The sequence below is a fragment of the Tursiops truncatus genome, chromosome 15, assembly GCF_011762595.2.
Source record: "Tursiops truncatus isolate mTurTru1 chromosome 15, mTurTru1.mat.Y, whole genome shotgun sequence".
NCBI lineage: Eukaryota > Metazoa > Chordata > Mammalia > Artiodactyla > Delphinidae > Tursiops > Tursiops truncatus.
Window position 1 is genome coordinate 1,179,386 of NC_047048.1, and position 26,621 is coordinate 1,206,006.

Here is a 26,621-nt window from a genome sequence, read left to right on the forward strand (position 1 = left end):
CTCCCCGCAGGCCTGGATTCTCTCAGGCGCACTCCTCCCGCGGGCAGCCGCGTCCTCCTCGTCCAGGACCCATCGCGCTGCAATCACCCGCGTGGACCTGTGAGACCCACGGGGAATGGAGTCACCCAGTGACTAACGGCTCCCCCGCCGAGGGGTCGCTGACAACACCCCCGGCTGCTCGCGGGGCCGGGCTCCTGCTTGTCTCTTGCACCCGCCGGTCCTGTGCGGGGGACGTGAGGTCACAGAGACACTGGGGTCCTTGGCGGAAACAGAAATACCACAAAACGGCACATGAGGATGCTGGCCCCGGTGAGGAGGCAGTCGTGCACACGCACTGACACACGCAACACACCGCACACACGCGTACACACACGCTCTTGGGGGCGAGCCCAGAAGACAGGCGTCCAGCACGTGCAGCGATCGTCTCTGGGTGACGGGTAATAAGTGACTTTTCATTTTCTTCCTGAGACTTTCCCACATTTTCCAGACACTTTACGACGACGGCATGAACGTTACAAGAAAAAAAATCCCCAGACATGTCTTTTTCTAAGTAAGAACCACCGTGCTGGCCCCGGCATGGCTGATGCAGGAGCTGCTGGGAGCCCAGGCCTGGCTCGGCCGCTGCACGGACCCTGGGGTCTCAGGGGCACGTGGCCAGCAGGAAGCGCTCAGGAGCCGCGTGTCGCTGGCCACCTGTCCGGGCTGGGTTTGGCCGCTCTGGCCGTCTGGGCCATCCCAGCCTCGGGCCAGCTCAGAAGGGGTTAAGATGCTCCACCAATGCAAATTAGATTTAATTAATCCTTTTCATCAGTTGCAAATATACCTTCTGAACCCTATTAAAAACATGAATATGCAAATGCAGACCTTTTAAAATTCTCATTTTCAAGGACTAGGTGTTGGGATTTGATTAAGTGAATTCCGTTAACAGCCTGTAAACCTGGTGCAAAATTTAATTTCCATTTTAAGTTTGAAAAAAAAGAAAAAACCGGCACGAAGGCTCTTGCTAATTGAGCTAATTATAGTGTCACATTACAGAGGCCACACGCAGAGCCCACAGGCTCAGGCGGAGGGGCCCTGGGCAGGGCCTGGGGGTGGCTCCCAGGGGCCCACAGCCAGCCCTGCCGTCAGGCCGTTTCCCAGATGCGGAGACTGAGGCTCAGGTAGGGGAGGAGACGTCCCCAGGAGCCCCTCGCAGGTTGTTGCGTGTGGGCTGCCTGGGCAGCCTGGGCCCCCCGACTCACTGGGGAGGTGGGGGCACCGGGCAGGGAGCCCAGGAGGGAGCCCGGGCCCATGTGTCCCCTCCGTCCGCACTTCCCGGCTCTGCCAGCACCTCCACGCACTCCCGGGTGACCTGCTGGGACAGACACTTCTCTGTCAGTCAAGCAGGGAGACAGTCTGGCGGCACATTTAACACGCACGATGGCTTGCCAGCAATACTCAAGCAACCGCGAGCCGGCACCGCCAGGCGCCCAGGACCCTCGGCCCCCGTCCGTGGTGCTGGCGCTCGAGGGCTGTCCAGTCCCATACGGTGGCCTGTGCGCACTCGCCACTGAGCGCCTGAAATGTGGCTGGTCTAGACCCAGATGGGCAGCAGGTGCACAACAAGATGCTGGGTTTTCAAGACTCAGCGCTGAGAGATGGTAAATGAATGTCTCGCTAATTTATATATATGTAATTTAGAGAACTCATTTTTAAAAATTAAGATATAATTGACGTATTTGTTTCAGGTATACAGCACGATGATTCAATATTTGTATATATTGCAAAACTAATTTTTGTATGGATTACATGTGGAAATAAAGTGCTGGATGTATTAGGTTAGATATGTTCGTTAAAGTTACTTTCACCCGCTTCTTAAACGCGGCTGCCAAATAGTTCAAATTACTTACGCGACTTGCATGCTGCTTCTGTCATCAGGGCAGTTCTACGGAAGACGCTAAAGCTGATGGAACATGTGTACTTTATGTATACTATACGTAGCTCAGATATACTATAAGCAAAATAGGCATAAAGAAATGCCAGGTGGAAGGATAGGCAGGCCCAGGTGTGCGTCAGCTTGGGCCCCCCCCTCCCCCCCTCCCCCCGGCCCCCATAACAAGCAACCACAGGTGGGGCGGCTTAAACAACAGACAGTGACTTTCTCGGGGTCCGGAGGCTGGAATCCGAGGTCCAGGCTCCTCCCGAGGCCTCCCTCCTGGGCATGCAGACGGCAGTCTCCTCCCTGCGTCCTCACACGTCGGCCCCCCTGTGTCTGTGTCCCAGTCCCCTCCTCTTACAAGGACACCAGTCCTAAGGGATTAGGGACCAGCCTAACGGCCGCATTTTAACGTAATCACCTCCGAGGCACAGGAATTCAGCACATGAATCTGGGGACACAGCTCTGCCCACCAGGGAGGACGAGGCGGCGGGGTTCTGGGGAGAAGGTCCCCGTGGTGGGTAGACAAGGGCTGGTGTGTCTGAGGCTCACCATGGAGTCCAGTTCCCAGAAATATTAACCGACTGGAAATCACCCCAAACCTTCCGCTCACTCTGGAAAATCGGGGGCCACGAGGAGGGCGGGGACAGAACCACGAGAGAAAGGTCTGCAGGCAAGACTTGCTAATCTGAACCTGGAAATGAGTTTTTGTTTTGGTTTTGTTTTTGAAGTAATGACCAAAATGGTTCGGGAGTATGGAAGTTCTGAGAGATGCTGTCAATTTTACTTTAAACTGAGAATCTGGTGTTTCTGTAGGTTATTGTTTTCAATAAAACTTAAGTGTTTTGGAAATAACAACAAAACCCCAATGAAATACATCAGTAGATGCTTTTATGGAAAATTTCCAAGACAACTGTTAAGTGAGGAAAAAACCCAAGCTGCAGAACAAGCCAGTTATTTTCAAACCACACAGGAGCCCAGTGAGCCCAAACCCTGCGCTGTCTGCCCGTGTGTCAGGTGCCCGTGTGTCAGGTGCCCATGGCCATCACAGGACGAGCTGGGGCAGGGCCAAGGGGGCTTTTCCTTCACTTGACATTTCTGCTGCTGAGGGTTTTTCCTTTTACACTGAAAGTGCATCAAAATCGTGCAGTTGAAGAAACAGAGACGAATGAGAAGAAAATGGAAACCACGAGACAGGCACCAGAACGCGCGCCATCGTTGCCCCCTGTGCTGTATGACTGTGGGCGAGGCCCTGCCCCTCTCTTGGCCGAAGCAGGAATTTAAGCAGTTTGGTAAAGCCACCGCTCCTCACTGTGCCCACATGTATGTACACACACGCACAGCACACACCCTTTCCTGTCCTGCCCTAGACTCCACGCCCTGGACCTCCAAGTCGCCCCTCTGAGGCTGCCTGGGGACAGAGGCCCGGCCCCTTCCTTGGTCCTGGCATCCTGGCGACATTGAACCACGAGGAGAACAGGCAGGTCTGACCCAGAAGCTGGGTCGTGAGGGCTGCTGACCCCGGCCAGGAGGTCCGGGCCTGACGGACTTGCCTGCGGCCTGAGGCAGGTCCTGCCCTTTCCGAACCTGACGGACTTGCCTGCGGCCTGAGGCAGGTCCTGCCCTTTCCGAACCCCGGCCTCCTCTCGGACAAGACGCAACTTGCGGGATGGGAAGGAGCTCTGTAAGCTGGGGTGTTTCAATCGGGGGCGGGGGGGTGGGGAGCCTCGCAGACTGGAAGGGGGCTCGTGACCCGCGTGGGGTCACGTCAAGTGCAGATTCCGACCCAGTGGGGCCCGGCATTGCTAGGCGGCTCCTGGGTGACACCGCGGGTCGTGGTCCACACCTGAGTCATGAGGAGCTAAAGAAAGCCTGGAGGTTTACTCATTTCCAGAACACGAACCAGGCGCACAGGGAGGGGAGAGAGACGATGAATAGCTCACATCCTTGAGCCGGCGCCTCCGGAGGCAGAGGCGGGCCGGGCCCTGGGGGAGGCGGGGGTCCCACGGGGGCCCCGGCAGGCGGCGCTGTCCTCCCTGGGAGCCTTGGGGACGCCGGAAGGAGGCTGTCACACGCCAAATCCCACTCCATCCTGGCAATTAAGGTTTATCGCCGTAGCACTAATCCCTTAAAATTAGTCATTAGCGGCTTAACAACCACGTAGCGCTGGTGCCCACTGACGAGCTGGCGGCGGTGGGGTCTCCGCCAGAACCAGAACCTTCCGGGGCCTGGCTCCCCACCCGAGTGCACCCAGAGCCCCCGCAGGCGGCGGGGCGGGCAGCTGGCAACCTCAGCGGCATGTGACTGAGCGGACCTGGGAGGATGCTAGGGGGCCGCTGCGCCCCATCCCACCTAGATGCGGCCCCGGGGGTGAGGGGACAGCGCCTCCTGCCCCTCTTCCGGGAGGGAAATCCTGAAATTCGGCGCAAGCGCTGTCAGCCTGGGGCTGGGTGGGTGGTCCGGGCCGGGGGGTGGGCTTTCCACCTGGAAGCGGCCTCAGGGACCCCCCTGCCGAGGAAGGAGGTGTGAGGAGCCCAGGGCAGGGGGTGAGACCAGGTCCGGGTGCTCACGGGAGGCTGGGCCTGGGGAGGCTTGGCTGCCAGCCGCCCACCCCGTCCTCCCACAGACACGGGGCCGGGTGCTGGGCGGGGGCCCAGCGCCGCTACTGCAGGACCCGGGCAGGGATTAAGTCTCAGGAGGTGACACGAGGCTGGGGACGTGTGGCCCTGAGGGACCCATGGCACGAGAGGGGCCGTGGGGAGGGCTGACCTGGCCTTGGGGCCACGCGTCACCCGCGGGAGTCAGGGCCGTGGCACGAGCGCAACCCCTCCGCCCCCAACCCTCCGGCACGCGCCTCTCCCGCTGGGGATCCTGCGGTTCAGTTCTGGCCTTGCAACCGAGACCACCACGCTCGGGGGTACCTGCCCGGCCCGCGCACCCCCTCGTGGGCCCTGTGGTGACCCCTGGGCAGAGGTCACGAGCTTCTGGCCTGGCCTTCTGGCCAGGGTGACCCCACCAGCAGCCGGCCGCTCCCGCCTGCCCTGAGCGGGGACTGGCCACGTCTGCCCCGTCTGGGAGCCGCCCTCTAGCAGGTGCCGTCTGCATGCCGGGCGCACACAAGGGCCTCGCAGTGCATTCGTGTGGGCTAATGATTTTGCGTCAAGTTCTCACCTGAGCCTTTTATCACTGGCCTCTGAATTCAGCGATTTCACACGGGAGGCAGGCCGGGGCCAGGCCTGGGGTGACGGGGACACAGCCTCCGCCATACGGGGGCCCAGCCCCAGCCCTCCGCGGCGCCGGGGACGGGGGCAGAGTCGAGACAAGGGCCTGGTCCCCCACTCCCAGGCTGGGGCCCAACATCATCTGTGGGACCTTTTCTTCCACAGAGCAGCAGGGAAGCGCCACTGCGGGTCTGGGGGTCCCGACAGAGGGAGGGAGACGGACGAGGCCCCTCCCCACCAGCCTCGCAGGGAGGGGCTCAGAGCCCGAGACGCGACTTCACTCTGTGCTGGTGGAATGAGGGGTGAAGGAAGGTGCCCTCTGACGTCTGCTGGAAAACCCCCAACTGGGGGGTCTTCATTAAGCGCAGGACCCCCGGGACCTCCGCCTGGCTCGGCAGAGTTCTGCGCGAGCGTCGCTGCCTTCCCCCCGATTCGTGACGACAGAGAGACATGGAGCCTCGCTCCTCCCCTGCGAGATGGCGCTGAGGGCGCCCAGAGCGTCTGAGGGGGTGAGGAGAGCAGGACGCCCCCAGCCGGACCAGAGTCCGGTTCCGAGCAGCCTGGGCCCCGGGAAGCCAGTCTGCACGCCGAGCCTCAGTCTTCTCGTCTGTGAAGTGGGAACAGCACTTTCCTCCAGGGCCGTGTTGGCCGTCAAACCAGCCGGGGGGCTCTGGGTTCCGGGCCTGTGCTGACCTTGCTGTGACCCTGGGCCTGGCTGGGCCTTGTCTGTCCGGGCACCCATTCACAGACCGAGCTCCAGAGTGACTGTGATGGGGGTGGGGTGTGAAAGGCACGGGGTCGGGGCAGCCCCAGACGCACAGGCCACACCTCCCTGGGCTCTGGGCTCTGCAGAGGGACCCAATGCTGGCCCTCCCCACCCACCTCCCCTGACCGTGGCCCGGAGCCCTGCCGTGGGGCAGCACCGTAGGTGAGGCTATGCCCGAGGCCGCTCCCACCCACCTCTGCCGGGCTCCAGGGGCACCCACCGCCGCTCCTCCAACAGGCACACAGGGCGGGGATGTCAGGACAGCAGGGGTGCCGAGCTGTGTGCGTGGAGGGAGCCCGTCAGCCCAGGGGCTCAGACGCACACACAGTGAGCCAGGTGGGGGCTGAGGGGAGCCTTTATTTCACAAGCGCCGGGAACTTTGCCGGCAGCCCAGCTTCACCCACCAGGTCCAGGCACGGCCAGGCTTGAGCACGGTGCGGTAGGGGCGCCTGGGGGAGGGGACAGGAAGCCAGTCCAGAGCCCTGCCCGAGGTCCCCCACCGCTGCCTCCTACCTGCTCTCCAGGACGGAGGGTGACGAAGTGGTGGCCTGTCCCTGCAGAGTGGCCGTGAGCCCAGGGGTTGGGGAGGGGCACCCCTGAGCCGCTTAACCCTGCCGGCCAGAGCTGTGCACAGGTGGCTGGGGGGCACGCAGGAGTCCCCATCGGGCCCTGACGCTCACGGCCGTCTGGGCAGGAGGCCGGGCCCTGTGGATGGGGTAGCTGGCCTGGTGGGGCTGGGACCCCAAGGGACAGGCCTGAGCGGGCTCCCGCTGGCTGCCTCTTCCGCCTTCGGAAGTTGGGGGCACGGCCGGCGCGGGGCGGGGGGCCAGGCCTGAGCGGGCTCCCGCCGGCTGCCTCGTAAGCCTTCGGAAGTTGGGGGCACAGCCGGGGCGGGGGGCCGCAGGCTAGGCCACGGTCTGGCGGCTGAAGAGGTCAAGGGTGAGGGCGCTGAGGAAGGCGGGGATGCTGTCCTGCCGCAGCAGGTGCAGCTCGATGAGCTCCTGCACCGTCCGAGAGAACTCCGTCTCCAGCAGTTGCATCTTCGTGCCCGAGGGTCCCGCGGCCTGCAGGGTGGGCGGGAGACACAGGAGATGCCGTTAGCAGGTGGGCCCTGGGCGGGTCGCCCCACTCAATCCCCCGTCGCCCCAGGCTCCAGACGCGGACGGGCCATCTGCCCAAGTCCAGGCACATCCCCCCAGGCGAGGCTGTTTCTCGGGCCTCCTGGGTGGTGGGTCTCACCCACGCTTCTGGAACCTAGAAGCCAGGACGGGGGTGTGCACGCCAGCTCACCAGCTCCTCCGGGTCTGTCCACCCTCAGACCCGAGCCCTTGTGAGGACGCTCCGTGCCGGGCGTGAGGGCCCTGTGACAGCCCCGAGGCTGCAGGCGCTCCGAGGCGGGTCTCACGCTGCCCCGTGTGCCAGGGCGACGGCCGAGGGGCCGCTGTGTCAGGGCCTCTCACCCACTGCCCTCGGGCGCTGCTGCACGGCAGGGCTCTCTGTCATGGCGGCGGGGCTGCCTCTGGAGTCCGCTAATACGAGTTCAAGTCCAGCCCCTTCTGGCTGTGAGGCCTCGGGCGTGGAACGGAGGGGCTCCCAGCTGAGGGAACCGCTGGGGCTAGCCCACTGGGTGGGGCTGGCTGAAGGGCGGCAGGTGGGGGCCAGGCAGTCCCGGAGAACCCGAGAGAATCCAAACACTTGGGCAGGGCTCACGGAGAAGCCCCCTCCCTTCCTCGGGCAGGCCTGCGGCAGCTCTCAGACCCTAGATGGTGCCCCGACGTGGGCCTCACCTGCCAGCAAGCCCATCCCAGGTGAGTTAGGACCCCCGGGGTCTGCCTGCTGGGAGCGCAGGCCTGGGGAGAGGCCGTCGTACACCAGACAGAAGCCTGTGGCCTGCGACCCTGTCCAGCAAGGCAGTGGTGCTGACGGGGCAGCTCAGGGCAGTCAGGAGGCGAGCAGGGTGGCGGCCACCGTGGGCCAGCCCCCGACTTGCGGAACGACCACCTGCCCGCCCTGCCCATCCGGCCCAGTCAGCTCCACCCCTGATGAAGGCCACCGCTCCACTTGGGGAATCCCAGGCTGGAAGGGACACACCCGGTGACACGCACACGCCCCATGGGAGAGCCCCCTCCTTCCCAGGCAGCCGACTAGTAAAGGCTTCTTCCCGCCGACCCCCAAACTCGCCTGCCAGCCGGAACCCTGGCTCCGCCTTGGCGGGCACCCGCTGCACCAAGATTCCTGTTAACGGCCACCAGGAAGTGAAGCAGCGCCGCCTGCGGCCCACCCACGCGGCAGCCCAGGCTCGGGGGAAGGTGGACACGCTCCTCCCGGCCCACGGACACCCTGAGAAACGGCCCCCGCCAAGACACGCGTCTGAGAAACGACTCGTGTGCAGGGCCCACCGGCAGCTGACAACTCAGCAGGAGGAAGACAAATGACCCGGTTAATAAGCGGGCGAGCAACCCGAATGGGCCTTTTCCCCAAGGATACAGACGATTTCCCCAAGGATACAGACAATTTCCCCAAGGATACAGACGAACGGTGCCACCACCTCCTGTCTTCAGGGAAGCGCAAGTGGAGCCCACGGTGAGACCCGCCTCAGGCCGTGAGGACAGCGGTGACCCAGGCGACACGGTGTTGCGAAGGACGCGGGGAAGTAGGAAGCGGGCACGGCGGGCGCTGCGCAAACAGTCTGGCGGCTCCTCACGAGTGAGCCACGTGACCCGGCAATTCCACTCCTGGGTACGTGCCCAGGAGAAGCGAACACACATCCACACAGGAACTGGCACAGGAACGCTCACGGCAGCAACATCCAACGTAAGTCAAAACGCAGAAACAGCCACCGACAGGCGAGCAGGTAAGTGCAGTGCAGCCACGGGAGGAGCGATGCTCTGTACACACGACACCACGGACGACCCTCGAGAGCACACGCCAGGCCAGACCCCGTCGGTGTGACTCCACTCGCCCTGGCGAGCGCCACAGCAGGCAAAGCCGCCCAGACGGGGGCTGGGACGGGGGTCGGGGAGGGAGAAGGGGAGCGACTGCCGGTGGGCACGGGCCTTCTCTGTGGCGGATGAAAACCCTCCAGCGTCAGGTGGGGATCACACCTCAGCAGGGCCGTCTGCAACGAAAGGCCCCCTTCTGCCCAGCAGCCCGAGGGTGACCCCCCGGCGGGCCCAGCAGGCAGGAGGAGGCCTGACAAGGGGCAGGCCTGGATGTGCCACGGAGGGGGGCCCTCCGGGACCCCAGGGAAGGAGCTGGCTCCAGCCCTGCATCAGCCTGCCCCTGCCCTCCGACCCACGACCCTTCCGAGCGGCCCTGGAGCTCCCGGTGCTGCGGCCATCCTGGCTGTGTGCCGTCTCACTCGGCCCTGGCCCCCCCGCGGGCGGCCGGCCCTGCGCCGTTGCCCGTTAACACGTTTAGCCTTGTCATAGTGGTTCAACACAGACCATCTTCAAACAAAAATAAGAGAAACCACTCTGACCTTTACCAAGAAAATCCTTTAATTTCTGCCTTCTGCTCTTGATTCTGAGTATTTTTCCCTAAATGTCAGAGGGGCCGGTTGTCAGCTATCGGCTCAGCACAGGCTGGGTGGCGGGTTAGCGGGTGGAGGGAGTCCGGGGCCCGAAAGGGCAGCCGAGTCTCCTGGCTGTGCAGTGGTTAGGGGCAACCCCGGCCCGTCCTCCTCCGCCCAACCTGGCCCTCCCTCACCCCCTGCTCCCCCGAGAGGCGGCCTTCCACTCCGACTTAAACTGGGGGTCCTCTGGGCGCCTCCCCAGGCCCCTGCAGGCTCTGCATGTGGGTCAGACGCGCCTCGCGGTGTCTGCACCGGGGCTGCCACTCCCGACGAGCTGGCCTGGCTCAACCCTGACCAACAGGGAGCTGTCTGGGACGCCCTGTCTGCCCGCGGGCATCGCCCGGTGCTCACCCCGCTGCCGGGCAGTTCTGGGCACCCGGCCGCCCTCAAGACCCAGAAGCAGGGCTCAGTGCTTCTCTCTCATCTCGACCCACGTCCAGGCAACCCCCCACGGCTCCCGGCTGCTCCCCTGACGTGCCCGGGGCCGGGTCCCGGTTCTGCGGACCTGCCGTGTTCCCAGGACGTGCCCATCAGCCTGCGTTCAACGCTACCTGGTCCCCAGGTACCTTGTACGGCACTCTAATTAGGAGCTGTTCACTTAAAACCAGAGCGCGGTTTTTAAAAAAGCAAACTGCCCAGTAAGATGTGCTGACCGTGCTGGACGGGAGGGGTCAGGCGCGTAATAAAAGTGCCCGGCTTGAGGGACACGTGCGACCAGGTCAGCCCAGGCCAGGGCGTGGCCCGGCCTCAGGCCCAGCCCGCTGCCTGCCCTCCGAGGTGACCGGACGCAGCAGACACTGACTGCTCTCTGCCTGGGGAGGGTGAGGATCCTGCCTGGATTAGCCACGAGGAAATCAAAGCACCCCCGTCTTCAGAACAGAGTCAGGGCTTCTCAAGCCGGGAATCTAACACGTCCCAAGTGCTTTCGCGCGCTCACGGGCTGATCTGGGGAGGGCAGCTTGCCCCGGCCGGCCAGCGTCCTCTCGAAATTTCTGCGCTCGAGAACGCCCTGGAGCCGGCACTGGGGGTGCCCCTCGGGCGCCCGCCGTCCCCCGCGCAGCACAGCCGCCCTCCGGGGCATCGGAACAGGAGCGCGGCTTGGGGAGCTCACGGGGCTGAGATGAAAGGTGGTTCGTTACGGTTTTCTGAATTCTCCGGGGTTTCACTATGACTGCACATGCTTGTAATCAGTAAAAACAGTATCTAAATTATACCCACAAGGCCTGACAGCTTTGAGAATGGGCAAATACACACGGCGTCCCTGCTACAGGCACGTGCCGACGTGTGGCTTCACCAGCTCCCAGGCCGGCGCCCGAGCGGGGCCCGCGGTGGGGACACACGGTGTCTGGGACCGGGGCTCGTGGGACGCCCTGCCACGGTGCCGTCACCACCCGTCGGCCTCCAGGGCTGGGGTGAGCTTCGCGGGGATTGGGGGTGGACACCTGGCTGGCTTCCTCCCCAGATCCTCCCTGCCCGTGGGAGGGCACCTCCGGGGGTGCCCCCGCCCGCCCCCCATGTCCTGGGCTGCAGGTGACACCCAGCGTGGTGGCCGGCGGCCTGCAGATGCTGCGGAAGTCTCTGCGCCGCCTGCCCACCTGTGTTTCTCGGAAAGATGCGCGCACAGCCCCCCGGCTCCCTGAGAGTCCGGCCCCCTGGAGCCCTTCTCGCCGGCCACGAGGACGAGCTCTCCCGGCCCACTCGGGCTGCTCTCTCCCCGCCTGGTGCCTCGGGGCCCCTGTCCCAGCCGCTGTGGGCCCGCTGCCGCCGCATCCCTGTCACCCCCAAAGCCTGGTCAGCCTCCCACTCCAAGAGCAGATGTCTCCGTACCCCCGCGAGGCCGGCCAGGCGTGGCTCCCAGACCAGGGGCGACTGGGGGCGGCCGCTGCGCTCTGGGTCCCCGGAGCCCAGGGCAGGCGGCCCTGGGAGGCCCAGGCAGACGCTGATGCGTGCGAACAAGCAAGGGACACGGTGGCAAGTGGGTCAGGACAACTTGGCCAGAAGCTGAGAGCGCTGTCCCGGCACGAAGTTCCAGGGAACGGAAGCTGGCAAAAAAGCATGTCCAGCGAAATAGCTCACCCAATTATCCCGCTTAATTGTACTGAAAAAGCATCTAAATACTGCATGTTCTAATTATACCAGTGCTACTGGAATTCACCGTCCCCAGCTAGGGGTGACCTTTCCCAAGAGTGATTGTGGGGGGCAAGGCTGGGCACCCCAACAGTTGCAGATCCGTCTCAAACCCACAATTATTATTATTATTATTCTTCTATTTATACAGCCCTCCATCTTCCTAGAGGCTCCGTTTTAGATCCACACGCAGCTGTTCCTGCAGCCTCACGAGGGGGGAGGGCACACACGGGGCATCGAGGCCCCGAGCGGTCACTTCCAGGAACGCTGCCCCTCACAGGTGGGCGCCCGAGGCCTCCTTCCAGGAGGTTCCTGGGGGCAGAGGCCCGTGGACAGGGGAGGTGCGAGTGGGGGTGGGCACCACAGAGCCAACCGCCTCCTTCCCACGTTCTCGGGGGCAGGGGCCAGAGAGGACCCAAAGGCCCGGCTCCCCCGACCCTGGGACCGCCGCCCCCCTGGGCCCCCGCCTCCTCCGTCAAGTGGGCTGGGCCACGTGTCCCCTCCAGCCCTCATCCAGGAAGCCTGCCCCTCCTCGCTCCCCATCGAGACAAGTCACACAGCCTCGGAGTAATTTTGTGGAGCCCACGGGGGCCGCGGAATCATGTGAAGAGCGATGTGGCTGCAGGACCGGCAGCGACGGAGTCAGAAGCTGGGCTCACCGCCGGCTGCTCTCCTGTCTGCTGTGTGACTGGCCACATCACTTCACCTCTCTGAGCTGGACTTTTCTCAATTTAAGGGGGACGCGTGCCTGTGTTCCCACCCCAGAGGGCTGCTGGCGGGCTCAGATGATAACACCTGTCAAAACGCTCGGCAGGCACCTGCCTGAAACAACCGGAAAAATGAGACACAAACACGCAACAGTGCTTTCAAGTCCTGGGGCACGTGGGAATGAGGGGCACGGTCCCGGGAGACGGGAAGCAAGCCCTGTGACGGCCCCATTCACCCCTCAAGAGACTTTCTGGGCACAGTGAGGGAGAGGCCCAGGCAGAGCCGGTGGACTCTCTGAGCTGAGAGTCTGGGGAGACCCAGCTGGCCAGAGGGTGCAGGACAGAGTGCCTGACAGGAGAGCCACGCCTGGAGGAAGCACTGAGCAGAGGATGCCCAAGCACTCAGCAGGGTACTGGTCAGCACACAAGGAAGAAACCACCTGAGACCACGGGGATCAGAGCAAACACCACCCCCGCAGGAGGAGCTCACACGGCTGGAGCAGCGCCCGCCCTCAGCAGCCACCCCAGAGAACCCCCCCGTCACAGGGCACAGGAGGGTCTCCCCTCCACACGAGCACAGTCACCCTCAACTACATCCTGCTCTGGTCCTGCTCACAATTTTTTTTTTTTTTTTGCCACACCTGGCGGCATGTGGGATCTCAGTTCCCCAATCGGGGATCAAAGTTGCGCCCCCTGCAGTGGAAGCGCAGTCTTAACCACGGGACCGCCGGGGAAGTCCCTGGCTCACAACTCTTAAACTGAGACTGAAAGAATCTGCTTCCAAGTAAGTAACACCCCTGAACAAAGTCTGGGAGCTGTCACAGGAAGACAAAAACACCCAGCCCCCAACGGGAAGAAATTCACCGCGCCTGGCACCCATCAACGATGATGAGCGTGCAAACGCCAGGGGAATACGATTCCCAGGGAAGAGAAAAAGCAATCGACTGAAATGGATCCAGACCTGATACTGATGCTGGAACCAGCAGATGACGTTAACTCAGCTGTTACAACTTTATTCCAGGTGTTCAGAAAGTTGAAGATGTAAAAGATACAGAAAAAACTAAACTGAACTTCTAAAGGTGAAGACGACAGCGTATGAGATGAAAAGTGTCCTGGGTGGGATTAATGGCAGATCGGAGGTTGGGGAAAAAAGTTTAGTGAACCTGAAAACAGAAACAGAAACCGTTCAATGAAAGAGAGAGGAGAAAAGAATGAAAGAGAAAGAACCACACACGCGAGAGCGAGCCTTGGGGCCCTCGAGGGACACGCCACACGTGCACCTGAGCCCCTGGAGAGGCCGAGACGCGCGTGCAGGCGGCTTCCGAGACGGCCCCCAGTGACCCTGCCTCCTGGCACTGGCGTCCCGCGCAACCCGCTATCCTCGAGTTTGATGGACTCTGAGTAAAAAATACGGCACAAATGATGGGGCGTCACTTGGGAGGTGGTGTCACAGTGGACGGTGACTGCCCTGCTCTCACTCTCTGCTTCTTGCCTCTGATGAAGCACAAACCAGAGAAGCCATGACCCGTCCGCATGACGAGGAACGAACTGAGCTCTGCCCACACCCACGTGAGTGAACTCAGGGGCTGATCCTCTCCTGGTAGGGACGTGAGGTGACCACAGCCTGCGAGAGGCTCTGAGGAGGGGGCCGGCTAGGTGCACTCAACTCCTGGCCTTTGGAAACTGAGCGACTCAGTCTGGGGATAATCTGTTATTCAGTGATGGATGACCAATACAGGAGGACAGAAAAAATACTTGGAAAAAGAACAGCCCAAAACATTTGAATGGGATGAAAACTAAACTGGCAGCTCCAACAAGTTCAATGAACCCCAAGCACAGAAAAATAAATGAAGAAAATGACACCAAAGTACATGGTAATGAAACCACCCAAAATCAATAATGAACATTTTTAAAGCAGCCAGAGAAAAACAGACACGTGACCACAGAACAAAGAGGGGCTGAAAGCAGATTCCTCACGGGGAACAGGGAAGCCAGGTGGCCGTGGGACAGTGTCTGTAAAGCACAGAAACAACAAACGAAACCCAGTCAACCCAGAATCGCACCCGGTGAAAATGACACGTGGGACCGGAAAAACCCTATTATCGCCAGCTGACTGACACTACAAGCAATGCTGAAGGAAGCCCTTCACAGAGAAGGAAGATGAAGGTGGAAATGCGCGTGTACACAGGAAGAACGAAGAACGCCTCATTCCTTCAACGCACAAGGAGTGGAAGCTGCATATGAAGTACACGAAAAAACTTAAAGTATCTTCTAAATATCTCTGAAAGGTGATTGACTATTTAAACAAGAACAGCAGCAGTTTACTGTGAGGTTTACAACATGTGTATAAGTAAAATGTATTTCAAGGAGTTGAATAAGGCAGGAAGGAGGCAACTGGAAGGTTTATGCGTGTAGCACGAGAACTCCAAGGTTCTTAGAGTCAACGTGCAGCGATATTATGTCGCTTGAAGTTGACTGTGGTAAGATGTACACTGTAAGTCCTAAAGCAATCTGTAAAACACCAAGATAAAGTTACAGTTAACAAGGCAAAAAAGGAGATATATGAATTTGTACAAATTATTCAGTTAATCCAGGAGAAGGCAGAAAAAGAGGAACGAAGCATAGGACCCACTGAAAACAAATAATGAGATGTGGGCGTAAACCTAATCAGAGCAGTAATCACCTTAAATGTAAACGGTCTAAAGACACCAGTAAAAAGGGAGAGACTGTCAGACTGGAAAGACTTGCAAGGCTTAATTATATGAGGCTCATAAAAAAGTAAAAAATACGGGGCTTCCCTGGTGGCGCAGTGGTTGAGAGTCCGCCTGCCGATGCAGGGGACGCGGGTTCGTGCCCCGGTCCGGGAGGATCCCACATGCCGCGGAGCGGCTGGGCCCGTGAGCCATGGCCGCTGAGCCTGCGCGTCCGGAGCCTGTGCTCCGCAACGGGAGAGGCCACAACAGTGAGAGGCCCGCGTACCGCAAAACAACAACAACAAAAAGTAAAAATATGAAAAAGATAAACCACACTAACGGAAGCCAAATGCTGCGGTGACCATGTTGACGCCAAACAACTTAGATTTCAGAGCAAAGAACATCATCAGGGAAAAAGGCCATTTCAGAACAACAAAGGGATTAATCTACACACAAAATAAAGACCAACAGAAATGCAAGAAGGAATAGACAAATCTGTAATTATAGTCAGAGATCTCAACACCTCTCTGTCTACTGAGAGAAAAGGAAGATAGAAAACGAGCAAAGATATAGAAGATTTGACGATACTATAAAAAAACCTGACCTCACATTTACGGCACACTCCAGAATACAAATTATTTCCGAGTATATTTATTTAGATAGACCACATTCTGGACCTTAAAACAAATTTCAGTAAATTTAAAAGGATTTATTTCACACAAACTATGTTCTCTGACCACAATGAAATTAAATCATCAAGTAATAACAGAAAGCTATCTGGAAATTTTCAAAATGTATGGAAACTTAATAATATACTTCTAAGTAACCTATGGGTCAAGGAAAAAATCAAAAGGGAAATTCGCACTTTTAAACCGAATGACGATAAAAATAAAATGTCAGAATTTGTGGAATGCTGGTAAAACAGAGCTTGGGGGAGAATGTATAGCACTAAGTGTCTACATTAGAGAAGAAGACTTCAGCTTCGACCTTGAGGACTTCCCAGGCGGCCCAGTGGTTAGGGCTCCGTGCGTCTGCTGCAGGGGGCACGGGTTCGATCCCTGGTCAGGGAACTAAGACACGTGCCGTGGCCAAAATTAAACAAATAAATACATAAATAAGAAACTAAAATAAAAAGGGCAAAGTACACCCAGAGTAAGCAGAAGAAAGGAAATAAAAGATCAAAGCAGAAATCACTGAAATAGAAAAGCATTAGAAAAAAATGAAACCAAAAGGGATTTTTTCCAGGAGATTAATAAAATTGATAAACTGGTCAGATTAATCAGGTATAAAAGAAGACACAAATTACTAGTATCATGAATGAGAGAGGTGACAGCACTACGAATTCTATGGATGTTAAAAGGATAGTAAGGGAACATTATGAACAACTTTTTGCCAATAAACCTGACAACTTAAATAAAATGGAAAAATTCTTTGAAAGACACCAAAACTACCAAAGTTCACTACAAAGGAAAGAGATAACCTGAATAGTCCTACGTCTATTAAAGGAATTGAGTTTGCAGTGAAAACCTTCTCACAGAGGAATCTCCAAGGCTGGCTGGCTTTCCTGGTGAATTCTATCAAATGTTTAAGGAATAAATAAATACCAGCTCTACATAAATCGTTTAGGAAAATGGAAGAGGAGGAATGCTCTCCAACCCATTCCATGAGCCAAGCATCACCATGATGCCACGATCAGACAATAACAGCACAAGGAAAACAAATACAGTCCAATAATCCCCAGGAGTAGACATGCAAAAATGCTAAACAAAACAGTAAGCAAACGGGAGAGGCCACAACAGTGAGGCCCGCGTACCGCCAAAAAAAAGGTCAATTTTACAAAAAAGAACTGTTTTTATATGCTAGCAACAAAAAGAAATTAAAAGTAAAAAAACAATTCATGATTGCATCAAAAACATGAAAAACTTAGGGATAAACTGGACAAAAGACGTGAGACACCTGTGCCCTGGAAACGAGAGGACAGCACGGAGAGGGAAACTGTTCACAGCTTGGAAGACTCGATATTGTCAAGAAGGCAACTCTCCCCACGTGATCTACAGCTTCAGTGCAGCCCTAGTCAAACCTCAGCAGGCTTCCAGCGTAGGACTTGACAAGCTGGGTCTAAAATCAATACGGAAGTGCCGAGAACCCAGAGCTCCCCAAACCCTGAAGAACAAAACTGGAGGCCGAGACCGTGACTTCAGGGTGGCAGTGCAGGGAGGGGCGGCACAGAGACGCCCGCCGCCCGGCCTCCGCCGACACCCCCCTCCCGTCCTGCTGCTGGACGTGGCCTCCCCTCTCCCAGCCACGAACCCGTGCTGCCCCCCGAGCCCGGCTCGAGCCTCCCCGACACCTCTGCACGACCGTGACACCTGGGCGACGCTCTCCAGTCTTCACGCTGGGCTGCACAAGCGCCTGCAGCACAAACGTCCAATACGACGACCCAGCAGCCACGGGTCTCCCTCCGTCGACGGAGCGGCTTGGGCGGGAGTGGGGTTCTCTCCTCTTTCACCCAAGTCGCCTCCCTTTGCTGCTACCGCTGGACACGGGTACACGGACGGCGGGACCCAGGCCTGGCAGTCAGGAGCGGCGGTCTCGGGCACACCCGCTGCGGCCCCCTCGTTTCGGGCAGGTGACGGTCTGCGGGAGCCTGCTCGGTCCGCATCGGGTCCGCCGTCCCTGCTGGGGGCCGCAGGTGCGCCCGGTGACGTCCAGGGGCCTCAGCCTGCGCACGTGTGTCGCTAGTCTGTGCCAACCGTCCCTCGCCCCCCAGCACCGGATCATGTGCACACTGCCTTGTTTTTCATCTTTGGCTGAAGATCTGATCTTGGAACGGAATTTTCTTTTTTCCTTTTTAATTACTACTCGGTAACATCACCAAGCTGTGAGTTTATGGCTTTGTAGATCTTGTGTTTTTGACACTAATTACTCACAAAGGCTTTTTAAGCTCCATTTCAACTCTGCAACTGCCACGCCGGTAATAAAATAAGAGGAAGCGGCGACAGATTTCAGCCCTTCCCGCCTGAGCCCTGGGCTTCCGTGTAGCTGCGGTCCTGCGGCCCCGCGGCCCTGAGGCTCCAGCGCGGGAGGCTGGAGGCGGATTCGTCCGGGATTCCAGCCCCAGCCTTCCCCGCTCAGGGCCTGGCTCTGCTCTCCACTCTGGAGCTAAAGCACACTGGTGCTCGAAGCAGGACAGGAACCAGAGGTGGACTTTCCCCACAAGGATCCTGAGACTCTGCACCCATGGGGTGCCCAGCCTCTGCCCCAGGGCAGCCCTGCCCCCCCTCCTCGGGGCTCCCTTGCCCACACGGCCCCTCGGCCAGTCCTCAGACCCTTACTGGGCATCCACCGCCGCAGCCGCAGACCTCTGACCCCCCGCCTTCCCCTGCTCGCCATGCAGAGGGGAGCAGAGTCGCGAGCCTGGAGGGCAGGGCGCGGGGTGTGAGGGTTAAAAGGCCGTGGCCACCTCTGTCCTCCCCTCAGTATGGAAGCTGACTTGGGCGCCAGAATGAGTTTGTTTGGACCCTAAGCTGGAGGCTGGGCTCAGGTCTGCAGGGGTGCTTGGATGGCTCTGGGCTTGCAGTCACTGCTCCTGGAGCAGACGCAGGCTCCCAGGAGCCCCCAGGTGGCAGGGTGGCTGGAAGGGTGGACCTGGCCGCTCCATCAGGACCGTGCAGGGACCTCTCCACTGCGGCCAGGGCCCGGCTGCCCGCTAGCCGCCCACACCCCCGAACAGCCAGCCCGACAAGAAGGTGGTCTCCCCTCTCTTCCTGGTAGAACCCAGAGATTCTTTGACGGACGATAAATCAGCCCAACAGGATCCCACCCTCCCCTTGTTTTCAAGACCCTGGCAGCGCCCGCCCTGCATGGCACGGCTGGATGTGCCAAAGGGTCCAGGCCAGCCAGGCGGGCCGAGGTCCCCAGTGCCCTTCTGAGGGCTTGGCTCCGTGAGTGGGCAGCTTACCAGCCCGCCCGCCTCTGGCCGTGCCGGGGGCTCCCTTAAACACACTTGGTTAGTCTCGGTTTTATGTTCTTTATTGCATTTCTATTTTAAGATGCAATTAAAACATCTCACTGCTGAAGTGCATGGTTCCTACTGGGCTCTTTTGCTAACATGGAATCAAAACCAAAGGCAGGTGTGGAGACTCGGGGCGCAGACTCGTTTCTGAGGCAGCGGGTTTGGTCAGGACTGGCCTCCTCGGAGAAAAGGCCGCCGCCCTGGTGAGCCATGTGGGGGCTGAGCTGTCTCCCCCCAAGCACGCCCCAAGGCCCGAGACCTCCCTCCACCTCCGTGCCTGCACCCTGTCGCGTCGGGCGGGTCCTCTCCCAGGGGCTCCGTGCTCGTGCCAGGCGGCACGTGCAGTCCCAGGTGACGGCTTCTCACGCTGCCCTGCCCTCCAGCCCCACGAGGCTCGCGACTTCCAGGCAGGTCAGAGCACAGGAGGGGCAGGGGCACCCTCTGCCCTGGCTGGACGGCATCTCACCGAAGCCACCCAGGGAGGCCCACCCCCGAGGGCGTCCATCGGACGAGTCACTGGCACCCAGGCGTCCAGCCACGGCTGGGACCCACAGGGTAGGGTGTCAGGCACAGGACGAGCACCAGCAAGGGACCGCCAGGATCTGGGGGCGTCTGAACCGAGGGCTCCCCCCAGAGAAGCAGCCGGCAGCAAAGGGCTCGCGCTCCCCCAGGCCCCGTCCGGCCTCCCCCAGAGAAGCAGCCGGCAGCAAAGGGCTCGCGCTCCCCCGGGCCCCGTCCGGCCTCCCCCAGAGAAGCAGCCGGCAGCAAAGGGCTCGCGCTCCCCCGGGCCCCGTACGGCCTCAGGCCTCAGGCAGGAGGTGCTGCGTGCGCACCTGCATTCACCCGAGGACCCCCTGCCCCGCCCCCGCTGCAGACAATGAGAGCAAAAGGGAGGAAGCGCTTCATTCTCTGCACGAAATGCTCCGACGGATGCAATCTGCGTGTGCAGATCGTGTGAAGTGCATCTTCCGTTCCATCAGCCCCTCACCCTACACGAGGGTGCTCTTCGCTTTCAGACCTGTTTCACGGGGCCTGAATCATCACGGGATTTTCTTCATCTTGCAATAGGAGGGTTATGTCCTGCTGACAGCTCTGCATTTTCATTGACCACATTCATTTAAAAAAAGAAATTTCAAAACATATTCTGCAGTTGATTTGCTCCCTGGACCCAGGAATAGAATACAAGTAATCTCCTCACTTCTTGCAGGTATCTTCCTGTGATTTAATCTTGGAAATGATTTTTTAAAGGACTGTAACATTCACATCTGACCTGGGAAAGGGAAATTGCTCTCTTTGGAGTGTGTGAAGACCGCATTTCTTTCCCAGCTTCGCCGGCCTTTTCTGTCGAGTAAGCACCAACTCCCCCTCAGGACACAGGACACATCCTCACGTGCTGGTGTCGGTGGGCGGCAACAGCAGAGACTGCGCGGCAGCGACCAGAGGACGTGGCGGTTTAGGGGACCCTGCAGAGCTGGTCCTTGAGGAAGGTTCAGAGAGCCCCAGGCATCAGACTCCCTGACCAACATGGCGAGTGGCCGCCCGCACAAAGCACACTGGAGGGATCCGGACTCTGACGCCGAGTCCTGGGCTGCGTGGAGCCCGTCCCCGCCCAAGGGCAGGACGGCGCAGCCTCAGAATCTGCTCCCAGGACAGACCCCCGGGAACATCGTGTGACAGCGATGGAGAGGGGGGCCACACGGGACCCGTGCTGTGGGCCCGGGGCCTGACGTGACGCGTCCTCAGTAAACGTTCAGACGCACGAATCCTCAGCGCCAGGCTCTGGGCCCCCGCTGGGGCAGGCTGAGGTCCCCGGGACTCTCGCTTTCCGTCCCCCATGTAGCTGTCCGTCTCCCAACTGCCGGGCCGATCGGCCTCACCGGGAGTAACAGTTTAACCAGACACCGACCGGTGCTTTCTGAGTGCACCAGGGACAACGCTGGGTTTCAGTCAACCGCGGGGAACCCCGGGGGCAGCTGCTCATCGTGAGCAGGGAGGCGTCAGGACATGCTGGCAGGGGTGGGGTGGGGCTGGAGGGACCCGGACGGTGACGGGCCTCTGATGGAGGGGCTCTGCAGCTGGCCCTTTGCCGATGCCCCACACACAACCCGCCCCCTTCGCCCGCGTGAGCAGATGACCGTTGCCGTCGTGCCCTCCGCACGCACTTTCTCACGCTGGCTGCGGCCCAGCGCGTGTCAGGGGTCGGAGCCTGGCTCAGCCTGGTGCAGGGAGCGGGTGGTCGGCGCCTGACCGTCAGCCCGCCTGCCAGCGTGGAGGCGCCCTGGGTGGTCCGCACGCCCGCACGTGGCTCGTGGGCTGAACCTCACCCGTGGGTTTTCCTTGATGCAGAACCTTGTTTACAAACGTGAGTCACCGTTACAGATTCAGGGAATTTAGCGTAAATGTTGGTTGTTTCCAGCTCCTTTGAACCCTGAAACCCGGGCCCACAGGCCCCACGTAGCCACCCGCTCCTGCGAGGCCGAGGGTCACCACCACGTGGCCCGTCACACGGCGGAGAGAGGTCTCCTTGGGCTCGGGCCCACCGGGACGGGGAGACCAGGCGAGGGAAGGCTCGTGCGGGGTCGCCGGCCCTACTGCGCATCACAGGCTGGGCCTGCGCTCTGGAGGCAGGACAGCATGAGGGCTGGGCCCACTTGGGAACACGGTCAGGATTCCACGCGATTCTGGCTCAAGCGAGGACAAGGCCAGAGCCTTGGTGGTGACCTTGCTGCCCACGTCCCCGGGGGATTCCACACCCCCGTGGCGCAAGTCGGGCCACCCGCAGGACACTGGCCCAGGCCTCAGGGGGACAGCCAACAGCTCACACTGACTGTGGTACACAAAATAATCCTCACTCTGTACGGACGACGTGTCACCCTAGGAAAACATGACGACAGAAACATCCAATGCTCACAAGTACGTCAACACGCCGTTTCCTCCATCCTGTCACAACTGTGTGTGAGCGTGTGCAGGAGACCCACGCCTGTGTACCCGGGCACACACGCAGGCTCATACGCCAGGCAGGCCCGCGTCTGCCCCGCTCAGACGCCCCTGCAGTTGGCGGCATGACCCCGCACAGGAGGGGAAGCCACGCTGACTCGCGTATTTACGCGTCTAAGTGCGTCCGGGCCCTGGACGGCCACCAGGGGAGGGGCTGTGTGGGCCGTGCTGAGCTGGTCTCACAGCTGAGAACTGGGGGCAGCTCCTCGGGCAGGACCCTGAGAAGACCCCCGACCTGGGCCTAAAGGGGGACCAAGGACAGACGCGAGAGGACGGGTAGGTCGGGGGGCTCCCGCCTCCCACCTGGTGGGGAAGGCGACCTGGGCTGCCCTCGGATGCACAGGGCTTCCTACGAGGCGCACACGGGGCGCGGCTGACTTCACGACACACCATGAAATGCTGGACAGGAGGCCCCCTCCCCTCCAAGAAGCGACAGCCACGCTCGGTTAGGAAAATACCGCCTAATTTTCCGTCAGAGTGAGTGACCTTACGGGGGAACCTAATTTCCCGAGCGACCTGGCACAGGGTCTGTCCTAACACGACTCCCGCTGGCCTCGTTTGAGTGGCCTTCCTGGGCCTCGCGCCCGGTTCCAAGGCTCCTGGGGGCTCCGACCCACCCCTCGGATTTCCAGGCCGCTGTCGTTGCTGCCAGGAACTGGGTCGGGGCACGTGGCCATCGCAGCAGAGCCTGGACCTCAGGCCACATGGAGAAGGCTGCTCGTGGAGCCCGTGTCCCGTCTGAGAGGTGCAGGCCCACGGGCCCCCAGTCACGGCTGCGAGGGCCTCACAGGGGCAGACACGTGGGGCGACACCCAGGTCCTTCAGCCTGGCCCAGACAGCCGACATCTGAGAGCGGTCCGGTGATATTATGTGATTTAAAAGCTAATTAAACTGAGTGATATAAAGTATAACAGCCCCAGGTGTTTATTTCCAAAGAGCATTTGGAAGGAAAGGGAGAAAATCTAATAAAAAGCTCCGTGAAGTATTGCATTAGGAAGTAATCACGTCGCTAAATCACTCGGCGTCCGTGGCGGGGCCACTCCCGGCCCGACCCCTGCGCAAGGCCCTTGGGGCACTCGGAGGCAGTGGGAGCGGAGCTGGGGCTCTGAGCACGCGTGTCCCAGCCGCCTGGAAGTAGTGCCCCCAGAGGCAGGCAGACCCCTCACGGTTCACGCGTGCGCCCGTGGGCAGCCCTTGGATTCAGGGGACAGAGGGTGGGGAGAGGCCTGGTGACGGGCACGACGGTGGCTGGGATCCACCGGACATTCACTGAGGTCTTCCGTTCCGGGCGTGGGGGCCCCCTCAGGATTAGCAGGGGGCGTGCGGCAGGAGTTCGGGGGACGGAGACACAGACTGCTGCCTGACGGCACGGCCGCCGGGCAGGCCCCGAAACCCGTCGCGTTTGCATGTGCACCGTGACCCTGAGACGTCCCAGAGACAGGCAGCCCGGGACCAGGACGGTTGGAGGGAGCCCCAGCGGCCTCTGGCTGCAGCCCACCCCCTGCCCGCCGCAGTCCTTCCCTGGAGGGTCTGGCGTTCTCCCAGGAGACCGTCGGCACCACCAGGATGGAACTCACCGAAGGGAATCAATCTCCCATGAGCAGCGTCACCAGCCACCCGTCAGGGAAGGGCTAGTGCACCTGCCACGGCTGGGGGCCTGGGGCAGTCGGAGCGGGGGACGAGGGGGAGACCCAGCCTCCCCCTGCGCCTGCAGGACACCTTCAGGGCTTGGCTGACGGGCTGAGGGCCACCTCCTCACCCCGTGGGCAGGAGGATGTGGTACCTCCTGCCACGTCAGGCCTGGCGCCTGAGATCTAGGATGATCGGTCTGGGCAGGGATGGGCCATGCCCCGCCCCCAGCATCCTCCCCCAGGGCAGCCAGCGGACCAGTCGCTCAGGTGTCCTGACCCCTGCCTCCAGCCTCTCCTCACACCCGCCGGTCACCCCCACGGGGCCCATGTGTTTCCAACAAGCACCTCCCGAGTGCCTGTAGGGGCCCCCGCTGCAGACAGCTCCGGGTGCCTGTCTGGGCAAGGGGGCCGGGGCGGCCAGACTCCAGGACGCCCTGAGGACTCCCTTCTCTCCAACAAGGTCCCCACAAGACGACCCCTCCAGCATCAGCTTGTGCCAGGGGCTCTGTCTGCGTGGCTCGAGTCTCCCTCCCAGGCGAGGTGTCTCCCAGTCTGTATGTCGTCTTTTCATTTTGCTTATGGTTTCCGTTGCTGTGCAAAAGCTTGTAAGTTTGATTAGATCCCATTTATTTATTTCTGGTTTTGCTTTCTATTGCCCTGGGAAACTGATCTCAGAAAACATTAATACAATTTATGCCAGAGAATGTTTTGCCTGTGTTCTAGGAGTTTTATGTTGTCGTATATTATATTTAAGTCTTTAAGCCATTTTGAGTTTATTTTTGTGTATGGTGTGCTCTAATTTCATTGATTTACATTCAGTTGTCCAACTTTCCCAACACCACTTGCTGAAGGAACTGTCTTTTGTGCATTGTATATTCTTGCCTCCTTTGTCGTAGATTAATTGACTGTAGGTGAGTGGGTTTATTTCTTTTCCATTGATCCAATATGTCTGTTTTTGTGCCAATACCATGCTGTTTTGATTACTGTAACTTTGTAGTACTGCCAGAAGTCTGGGAGGGTTATGTCTCCAGCTTTGTTCTTTTCCCTCAGGACTGCTTTGGCAATTCTGGGCTCTTTATGGTTTCATATAATTTTTAGGATTTTTTTGTTCTAGCTCTGTGAAAAATACCATGGGTAATCAGATAGGAATCTCACTGAATCTGTGGATGGCTTTGGGTAGTACTGGCTGAATCACTCTTATTCCTCACTGGCCCCTGACCAGTAGACACAGCCCATCCTGCACAAACATGGCCTCTTAACCAGGCTCCCCAGGTGGGCTCCTGTGCTGATCTAAAGTGCAGACAGGTCAGGCTGCCAGGGAGAGAAAGGAGAGGGAGGCTGAGCCATGAGTGGGAAGGAAGCACTGGAGAGAGAGGGTGCATCCAGGGGGACAACCAGGCCGGGCCTCACCTTGGGGCTGGGTTGGGTTAGGGGACGCCTGTCCCAGGACACTGGCACCCAGTCAGAAGAGCTAGCTCGGCACCCTCTCAGGCTCCCGGTCAGAAACACAGGTGGGGTCTGGGACCTGCAGGTCTGGGCTCAGAGGAAGGCTCTGAGGCTGGGCTCCTCCTCCTGCCCTGCACCTGCCAGACGCTGGGGCGAGTCATGGGCGCAGTGTCGGCGCTGGACCCGGCTGCCCTGCAGAGCCCACACCTCCTTCCCTGCTTACATTAATCATGACAGAACAAACAATGGTGTTTTGAAAATGCATGTTTCTACGTGATTGGGTTTTTTTTATTTGGTTGGTTTAACATTTGAAATATAATTTCAACTTGAGTTTCCTCACCATGGGGTTAGGCTGAGGGCTGGGGAAATCATTGCCGGAGCGCCCATCATTAAGGGCGGGGGTCCCAGAGCACATGCACCGGGCCCCTGGGTGTCAGAGCTGGCAGGCTGGCATCGGGGCTGTGGCATCTCACGCTGAGTGGGGAGGGGGCGGGAGTGGCCACAGGGACCTGTCTCCACAGTCTCCCTCCCAGATCCCAGGCTCCTGAGGGTGCGGGAGGCTGGATGCCCACACAGCAGGGCAGGCGGCTACATCCCTGGCCACACCCGCACGCCCCTTCCCGCCGCTCTGGAGCTGTACGGGCACCAGCCTCAAGGGGGCATGGGTTCACCCACCTGCTGGCTTAGAGCGGCTCTGGGCGGGTCTGAGCGCCGGCATTCTCAGGTTCTAGAAACTCCTCACGACCCATGTACTGCGATTCAGAAGATGCAGGCTAGTGTGTGCCAACGGCTGCCGGCCCAGGTGTCACCTCTGGGAGGTGATGCACGAGATCAGGGCACTGCCGTGTGAGCGGGGACGGAGGGTGACACGTTCTCCGAGGCCGGTAGCCTGGCCCCAAGCCCCCTTGGGCAGCCAATGCTTCTGAGTCTCTGTCCCCTCGTGTGGAACAGGGACAGTCCACCTCAGAGCTTGCTGGGTGTACGGACGAGACACGCACGCAGAGAGCCTAGCACTCGGCCAGCCAGGTGCGCACCTGACAGCGGGTCCATCGCAGTAGGCGAGACCCACCCCCCGCCCTCCCTGCAGTTCCACCTGCCTTGGACACAGGCCAGAGACACGGGCAGCAATGCCACGCCTGCACTGTGGCCACCGCACCCGCTGCGAGTGTCGTGCTTCCCCGGCTCAGACCTCCCTGTGCTGGGTCCTCTGCCTGTGGAGCCTTCCTCCCCCGAGACGCTCCCCGGCCTTCAAGGCGCACCCCAGCGTCTGCTCCTCCCGTGAGTTTCGCAGGGCCTGCAGACAGCCCATCGCTTCCTTCTGCATCGTCCATCTGTCCACTGTCCACCCACCCAGGACCCACTGAGGGCCTGTTATGGGTCAGGCACGGCTCTGCCCTGCGTGCTGAGGACACAACTGGGAACAAATCGGACAGTTGCTGCTCTTGTCGAGCGTCTGTATTCCAGTGGCGCAGACAGAAAGTAAACAGGTACGTGATACAGCAGCCACAAAACGAAGCCGGGGAGGCCCT

At 59.9% G+C, this 26,621-nt stretch overlaps 1 protein-coding gene across 6 annotated transcripts in view; it reads right to left on the reverse strand.

Moving 5' to 3' along the window:
• Positions 1-6,239: 6,239 nt before the first annotated feature.
• Positions 6,240-26,621, reverse strand: part of MAD1L1 (mitotic arrest deficient 1 like 1) — a 315,604-nt gene continuing 295,222 nt past the window's right edge. For all 6 annotated transcript variants that reach the window (XM_073793248.1, XM_033839444.2, XM_033839442.2 and 3 more), the window contains one exon: positions 6,240-6,966. In XM_073793248.1, the coding sequence (XP_073649349.1) occupies positions 6,808-6,966 (159 nt within the window). In that variant the 3' untranslated portion in view covers positions 6,240-6,807. The remainder of the gene's footprint in view (positions 6,967-26,621) is intronic.